Genomic DNA, 8,535 nt, shown 5'->3' with positions numbered 1-8,535 from the left:
ACCAAGTAAAATTACATTAATACCTTTCTCTATATTATATATAAATAATTAGGGGTCTCCATGGATCAGATCCGATCCGTATATCCGCGGTATTTATTCGAATCCGATCCGAAAATTGCGAATATGGATCCGATCTGCAAGGCTTTCGGATCGGATCCGCACACTAATCGGATCGGATTGCGGATTTTGTGTTGGTATCCACATATCTGATCTGTATATCCGCATATCTGCAAAATTAAAGAAATAAATAAGTAAATATTCTTTTTATGTTTTATTTCAATTAATAATTATCATATATGTTATATTATTTTAATTTATTATTTAAGAAAAGTATGTTTAATATTATTTTAAGAGTAAACATATTTAAAAGAATAGAAAAAATGAATTTTATTGATTTTTTTAATAAAAATAAGCCTTTAAAAATATTTTTGTGTTTTGCGGATATATCCGATATCCGATCCGATCCGATCCACAAATGTGCGGATTGGATCGGATCGGATCCAACCTTAAAAGCTGCAGATATTGGATCCGATCCGATCCGATGATTTTAATGCGGTTCGGATAGAATTTTTGGCCATATCCAATCCGATCCGATCCGCGGACACTCCTATAAATAATAATATAGTAATGTATTTTTACCATTATTTATATGAAGGATAAATTTATAATTTTACTATTGTTTATACTTTTTTATTTCGTTTTCATCTTATGTCTGAAAAAAAAAGTTTTAAATGGCTTTCGTACTATTTTTTGTTTTCCTCCCAATTTTTTACGCTAATTCAAATAGAAGAAAAGTTAATTTTTTATCCATTTTTCATCTTTATATTTTTTTTTATTCAATTTCCTTTAAATCAAACAATGGATTAGTGTCCTAATTTAAAGAGATTAAAAACTTAAATATATTTTTCAATTCTCAAAAAATTAAATGTTCTTGTGACAAAAAAATTAGAGATCTATTTATATTTTTTTTAATTTTAGCCAAGTTAAAATAGTTACTTTAATGGAGAGAAAAAAAACTCAAAAAGGACAAATAATCATTTCACATCAAACCCACCATGAGGCCATCACCGTTCCCTTTCCCATTAATAAACAAATACACAGTAACATAAATTATGTGCTGTTTTGTTTTGTTTTGTTTTATCCAGACACAGCTACACCCACACTCTCACTCTCACTCTCACAAGTCACAAACACACAGTAACCTCCTCCACACACACACCAACGACGACACGCTTCCCCGTCGTTCAAACTCAAATCTTCCCTCAGACAAACCCCTCTTTCTCACTAATCACACTAATTAACACATCGTAATCTCTCGTTTACCCGCTAATCACTCACACACAAAACACTTGCACTTAAAAATCGTATAGGAGAAAGTGCTCGCATAGATCTCGATTCTCCGATCTCGATGCGGACACGGTCGGTAGTTGCTATTCTGTTACTCTCCTCGTTATTGCTGATGCTCTCTCCAACGGCTTTCCCAATGCCGTTGCAACCGTCCACCTTCTCGGCCAAGCTGATTCACCGTTTCTCCCGAGAACTGAACCTAGTTCGCCACCGGTCCCGTTCGGTTCCGGACCGGCGAACCATTCTCTATTACCAGATGCTTCTACAAAGTGATAAGATCAGGCTCGGCGCTCGCCAGCTCCTCTTTCCTTCTCGCGGTGCCAAAACGATGGCACCCGGCAACGACTTCGGCTGGTAACTAAGCTAATAGTATTTTCTTTTTTTTTTTTTTTTTTACATTGAATTTGTATTGCTTAGACTTATTTTTTATTTTTATGTAGCATGGTATTAGTAATAATTTGCTAAAATAGTTGGAGGGACGAGATAAAATTGTGAAATTAACGTAAGAGTAAATGCCCATCCCTGACCATTACGACCCTCTACAATTTGAAAATCCCCGAGCAGTCCTCAATCATTTCTGATACCGGTCTAAGCGGCCCTTTAACCATCACTAAGTCACCGTGGGCCACTTAGACCAATTAGTTGAATTAATCATTTGAGCAAATGGTCAGGTGCCGAAGAGCGCATTTACTCTCAATGTAATTTTTTTATTTTTTATTTTTTTTATTATTAATATTTTTTTTTATAACTTTTTGTGATTTGGTTAGGTTGCATTACACTTGGATTGATATAGGGACACCGAGTATTTCGTTTTTAGTGGCATTGGATGCTGGTAGTGATCTGTTATGGGTTCCATGTGATTGCATACAGTGCGCTCCCTTGTCTGCCAGTTACTATGCCCCTCTGGTATGCTGCCTAATCCTGTTCATCTATCTATCTATCTATCTATATGATTTGCCATGGTTGTTAAAACTGTAATATTATGGTAGCAGTTGCAGTTGTGTGATTGTAGCAATTTAAAACAATAATTTAGCATTCCATCATGCAAGAACTACTTATGTTTGAATGGTAGGCTTTGAAGGGAAGGTACATAGTTCTTGTTTTTGAAGTTAGGAAGCTATAGTATAAGCCATTAGTCTCTAGAATGCTGTTTGAGTCAAGTCTGGCTTTACTACAGGGGAAAGCTCCCAAAATACCAGGTGTTTTTTTAATAATAATAAATAATAAAACAATCTGTCAGATTTATACATGGGATTTTGTTTAAGGAAAATAAATGTTGAACCACTTGAATTAACAAAGTGTAAAGTACTTGAGCAAGTGCCAACATATATATATAATGAAAACCCTACTAGCCTTGTCCCTCTAAAACTCTCTTTTCTAAACATAGCCTTAATTGGAAATCAAATTGTTAATAGGATGCCAATCATGAAAATTCCCCTAGTGTTAATCTCACAGTAATATCAGTCAAGATCTCCGATCAAAAGACTAAAGTGTTTAATGTTAAATATAACTCCATTTTCAATGAAGTTAGAGGGTAAGCTAAGAGACAATAACGAGATAGGTTTAGCAATTAGCACTTATTTTGCAATAATTGATTGGCAGGTGCTCCCTCATGTTTGGGGCATCTATTATGCAGGATAGAGATCTGAATGAGTATAGTCCTTCTCGTTCAAGATCCAGCAAGCCTCTGTCTTGCAGCCATCAGTTATGTGATCCGGGTTCAAACTGTAAGAGTTCCAAGCAGCAGTGTCCATACACAATCAATTACGTATCAGAAAATACATCGAGTTCTGGATTGTTGGTTGAGGACATATTGCATCTTCAATCAGGAGGTGGTGGTAGTGCTGGCGGATCTAACACTTCTGTTCAGGCTTCGGTTGTTATCGGGTGTGACTGCGTTTTCCTATCTTAATTACTAAACATCATTCCCCTGATGAATGATGGTGTTTCTGTTTCACTGTGTTAGAAATAGTTGCTTGATTTTACGTTATTTTATTTTTTCCGACTTCATTTTTGACGAGTGCAGGTGTGGTATGAAGCAGAGTGGCGGGTATTTAGATGGGATAGCTCCGGATGGCCTCATGGGTTTGGGACCTGGGGAGAGTTCAGTTCCAAGTATTCTTGCAAAATCAGGACTAATCCATGATTCTTTTTCCTTATGTTTTAATTCTGATGGTTCTGGTCGCATGTTTTTTGGGGACCAGGGATCATCCATCCAACAACAGTCTACTTCATTCTTGCCATTCGATGGAATATAGTATGGAACTATCTATGTGCTTTAAGTCAGTTTTCAATCTTTTGCATTGAAGTACTTTAGAAAACTCCATCATGCTAATTGTGATGAATTTGCTTGTTAGTTCAACCTACATTATTGGAGTGGAGACATGTTGTATTGGGAATTCTTGTCTCAAAATGACAAGTTTTAAAGCACAGGTTGATAGTGGAACATCATTTACATTTCTTCCTGGGCATGTGTATGAATCCATAGCAGAGGAGGTACTTCGTTTTTTAGAATTTGATGTAGACAATTATTAGTTGTTATTGTACATTTGTACTTATGTAAATCCTTCACAGCTGGCTTAATATGGTTATATTTGTGGCAGTTTGATAAAAAGCTAAATGCCTCAAGAGCTACCTTCAAAGATACTCCCTGGGAGTATTGTTATGCTTCTAGGTGAATATACTCTATCTCACTCATTTGTACTTTTCTCCTCAATGTTTGGATGTCCTAAATGGATGATTGCTATAATTTCTCCTTTTTTTTTCCTTTTTAAAATCTTTGTTCATTCAGTTCACAAGACTTGCCAAAGATTCCCACCTTAACACTCATGTTCCAGCAGAATAACAGCTTTGTGGTCTATAATCCTGTGTTTGTATTCAATGTCGATCAGGTTGGTATAGATTAAGTGATTCTTTTCTTTTTTCTCGCCTCGTTATGTTGGTTGTCCTCTAAATCCTGAGGACTGATCCATTTTGTGCAGAAAACAACTGCATTTTGTTTAGCCATAGAGCCAGCTGAAGGGGATATGGGAACAATAGGACGTAAGTTTACATATTTTCTATGGCAAAGTCTATTGATTGCTCCCTATTCTATAGGATAAAAAGATACTTATTTTGACCCCAAAGCTAATATAAATATAACCTTTTGCAGAGAACTTCATGACGGGATATCGGTTGGTATTTGATCAAGAAAACAAGAAGTTAGCATGGTCACGGTCAAATTGTGAGTCGTTTCTCCTTATCATATGAATAAAAAATCAAATGCTGATTTTATTCAAATCTATATGCTTCTAAATCTTAAAGTTAAAAATTAAAAAACATAGTGAATCTGTATCCCCAAGTCCCTTTTTTTATGAAACCCTTTTTGCTTAAATGCTATATGAATCTGTAGGTAAGGATCTCAATCTAGGTAAGGCAATGCCCCTTTCGCCTCCAAACGAGACAGCCTCGAACCCATTACCGGCAGATGAGCAGCAGAGAACTAAGGGGAATGCGGTTGCCCCAGCTGTTGCCGGAACAGCTCCTCGCAAACCTTCTGGTGCTACGTCTTTGACGATTTCATGCCGGCATCATTGGCACTGTTATTTGTTTCTTCTATTCCAACTTCTAGTAGCCTTCTTATGAGACCTTCACTTTCTAATGTATTTTCATATGTAGCATGTCTAGTGTCTAGATAGCTTTACATGTATATGTATATCCAAATCTGTTAACATTTTATCCTCCTAGCTTTGTAAGTAAGTTAGATCTCACGCCATATAATGCTGTTAGTTTTCAACATTACCAGCATTTAATTCCTTGCGGCTTGTAATGGACCATTTTTTTTTCCTGTTAACCCCCACTGTTCTTGGGGCGAGGTTATGTAAATTTAATTTGCTTCTTGTCCGAAAGAGTAAAGAGTAAAGAGTAAAGACCAGCCTATTTACATTCAAAGTTGCTATTTTCCTAAAGATTAAGTATTTGTTTGGGCCTTATTAAATCAATAGAAAAAGATATTTTTTATTTTTTAGTGTGCTTGATAAATTTTTAATAAATCAATAAAAAGTATTTTTATTTTATTTTATCTAAATATAATTGATAAAACTAATTTTTCATTAGCCAATATTAGTCCATTTTTTTTTAATTGTAAAAATTGGAAGATTTAGAATTTAGGATTTAGGGTTTAAAATTTATAATTTAAGATAAAAAATATATTTTTAAATATTGTGCTACTTTGCTCACTTTGCAAGTCCTACTTGAAACTCTTGTGAACTGTGCTAAATATTGTGCTTTTTGTGCATCCTCACTTGCCAAATTCTGTATTAAAATAGTCTGAATATAAGTCATTTAAATAGTTCAAGCTATGTTAAAAAAAAAATAAAAAAGATAGGGAAGAAAATTATTTCAAGCTCACTTTTATATATATATACACATACACTCCTGATTGAATAGTTCAAGTTATTTATACATGATATACTTGGATATAAGGGCAAATCACGTAACTAAGCCAATGGAGTAGAATATTACACAAATCAACCAAACCGAAAATTGGTTCATAAATAAATTAAACCATATTTTTATGTAATTTGAATTAGGTCAATTCGAATTACACACACGCACACACTCACTAATTCGAATCAACCTGATTCGAATTACACTTTGCTTAATTCGAATCAGGTTGATTCGAATTACACCATTGCACGAAATCCCAAGTAGTTCGAATTTGGTTGATTCAAATTACTCATATTTTGCCTTTAGTAGTAATTCGAATGGAGTTATTTCAAATTACACTGGATTCGGCTATATAAGGAGTTCGAACCCACCTCATTCGAATCACTTTTCTATTCTCATATCCCACCAAATCCCAGAGAAAACGACTCAGATTTGCTCCGACAAAGGCTCGAGCAGGATACCTAGCCGATGGGGGACGATCCGAAAAGACTATATCGTTTGGATGGAGTTGCTCATATAGCTGGGGTCATCAACGACGAGGTTAGTAGTTAGGTTTTTTTGTGGTTTATTTTAGTGGTTTTGCATGTGGTTTATGTGAGTGGTTTTTCATGTTGTTTATTTTAGTGATTTTGCTTGTGTTTTGGTTGGTGGTTTATGTTAGTGGTTTATGTTAGTAGTATTGCAAGTGATTTATTTTAGTGGTTTTGTTTGCGGTTTTATTGGTGGTTTTATGTTAGTGGTTTATGTTATTGGTATTGGAAGTGGTTTTGCATGTGGTTTATGTTAGTGATTTTGCATGTGGTTTATTTATGTGGTTTTGTTTGTGGTTTTCTTGATGGTTTATGTTAGTGGTTTTGTTAGTGCTTTATGTTAGTGGTTTATGCCAGTGGATTTGCAAGTGGTTTATGCTAGTGGTTTTGCATGTGGTTTATGTTAGTGGTTTTGCATGTGGTTTATGCTAGTGGTTTTGCATGTGATTTTTGTTAGTGGTTTATGTTAGTGTTTTCTGTTACTGCTCTGTTAGTGGTTTCTGTTGTTAGTAGTTTTGTAAGTGGTTGTAATTATGCGGTCCATCTTATGCGCAGCCCCAGCGATGCATATCGAGCATGCGGCGGCAGCAGGGCATGTTCCTCGATGAGAGGTACGTTCCGTAATTACAGATGGCTAGATTATACCATCTTGCGAGACTGAACGATAGATGGTTCAGATTGGATGAGCCCCTGGTCAGTGCTTTCATCGAGCGGTGGCGTCCGGAGAAAACACATTCCACATGTCGTTCAGTGAGTACACGATCACACTACAGGACGTGGCGTACCAGTTGGGGTTGCCGGTCGACGAACGCTACGTCAGTGGTTGCCTGACGGATTTTCAGATATACATCCAGGGTGGCCGTCCAGCCTGGGTGTGGTTCCAAGAGTTGCTTGGTGTCTTACCGCCTGCGAACCAAATTCAGAAATTCGCAGTGAACTGCACCTGGTTCTAAGAGACTTTTGGAGAGTGCCCCGCGGGAGCCGACGAAGAGACAGTGAGGCGCTATGCTCGTGCTTATATCATGATGCTGTTGGGCACTCTACTATTTACCGACAAGTCCGGCAACCGTATTCACATCAGATGGCTACCCTATGTGGCTAGACCTGAGGAGATGGGTGGCTACAGCTGGGGTCGGCAGCATTAGCGTGGTTGTACTGGTGCATGTACTGAGTGGCCAACAGACATGTGGTCAAGTTAGCTGGCCCATTACAGTTACTTCAGTCTTGGATCTTTTGGCGCTTTCCTGGGTTTAGACCTCTTGGGTATGATAAGTTCAGCTGGCCCTTGGCCTCGAGGTATTGTTGTCAAACTTTTCTATTTCGAGTTAAATTATTTAATTCCATGTCCGCTTATAATGTTATACTATTTTGTCATACTTTTCTTTCGTAATAACACCAATGTGAGTTGCAGGTGGTCAGGTCACAATCCTTCCGGTAGCGAGAAGGGAGCTCAAGTGCGGATATAGAGGCTGAGGATAGACCTGTTACAGGCCAGGGATGTGAGTATACTAACCGCTTATCTTTACTTAAGTAACCTTTCATACTTCGAATCACGATATGGCCTAACGTTGTTGATATGTTTTTGCAGTTTATCTGGATGCCGTATAGCTCTCCCGAGGTACTTCAGGTTGTGCATCTAGAGGTGTTGGAGCCTCGTCATACGACGTTATGGCGGTGTGTGATGGCATTGATATATTTTGCCGTCATAGAGTGGCATCAGATTCATCGGGTGTTACCGCAATTTGGCAAATTGCTAACCAACCTGAAACTCTGTCAGAACTCTTTCTAGTATTCTCTGTTGTGAGTTTCATGATATTTGGAGATGGCTTGTTATGGCTTGGGATTGCGAGTGCAAAGAGATCATATGTGAAACTGATAATCTTGATGCGTTTCTTCTTGTTTTGCAAGACACAACCAGCATGATTACGAATGACTTTGATCTGCTTGACAAAATCAAAGAGATGCTTCAGCGCAATTGGACAACTACTTTAGTGCTCATCCAGCGCACAACAAACAGAGCGGCTGATTTAATGGCTAAGACTGCTGCTTTAAACAAGCAGGTGTACTTAGAGTGGTTACTGTCCCCTAATAATTTAGACATTATTATTAGAGAGGAGTGCTACTCTTTCTCTTAGGTCCTTTTTCTTTGTGTTATGTTCAGTTACAAAAAAAAACCGCCCCATTATCACGTATTCTTTCCTTTCCCATCGTTGACCTTCACGATCATGCC

At 37.2% G+C, this 8,535-nt stretch overlaps 1 protein-coding gene across 2 annotated transcripts; it reads left to right on the top strand.

Moving 5' to 3' along the window:
• The first annotated feature begins 1,142 nt into the window (after positions 1–1,142).
• LOC107469244 (aspartic proteinase-like protein 1) lies at positions 1,143–5,276 on the top strand. 2 transcript variants are annotated; one of them, XM_016088621.3, is made up of 10 exons: positions 1,143–1,701; positions 2,115–2,253; positions 2,984–3,234; positions 3,374–3,604; positions 3,705–3,843; positions 3,951–4,021; positions 4,139–4,238; positions 4,329–4,389; positions 4,499–4,570; positions 4,739–5,276. In XM_016088621.3, exons 1-10 carry the CDS (start codon positions 1,409–1,411, stop codon positions 4,969–4,971), a joined length of 1,590 nt encoding a protein of 529 aa, XP_015944107.1. In that variant the 5' UTR covers positions 1,143–1,408; the 3' UTR covers positions 4,972–5,276. The 2 variants fall into 2 exon arrangements, with proteins under 2 accessions (XP_015944107.1, XP_020988529.1); XM_021132870.2 differs by lacking the exon at positions 1,143–1,701 and having other exon boundaries at positions 2,126–2,253; positions 2,950–3,234.
• The last annotated feature ends 3,259 nt before the right edge of the window (positions 5,277–8,535 follow it).

Source organism: Arachis duranensis, chromosome 10 (genome assembly GCF_000817695.3).
Source record: "Arachis duranensis cultivar V14167 chromosome 10, aradu.V14167.gnm2.J7QH, whole genome shotgun sequence".
Taxonomy (NCBI): Eukaryota; Viridiplantae; Streptophyta; class Magnoliopsida; order Fabales; family Fabaceae; genus Arachis; species Arachis duranensis.
The sequence above is the reverse complement of the archived record's forward strand: the minus strand, read 5'-3'. Positions and strand labels throughout refer to the sequence as shown.

Excerpts from the sequence above, each read along its gene's own strand:
- LOC107469244 (XM_016088621.3), top strand. The coding sequence starts at position 1,409 with ATGCGGACACGGTCGGTAGTTGCTATTCTGTTACTCTCCTCGTTATTG. Across the intron at positions 2,254-2,983 it reads CCAGTTACTATGCCCCTCTG|GATAGAGATCTGAATGAGTA; the intron begins GTATGCTGCCTA and ends TCTATTATGCAG. Across the intron at positions 4,022-4,138 it reads GAGTATTGTTATGCTTCTAG|TTCACAAGACTTGCCAAAGA; the intron begins GTGAATATACTC and ends TTGTTCATTCAG.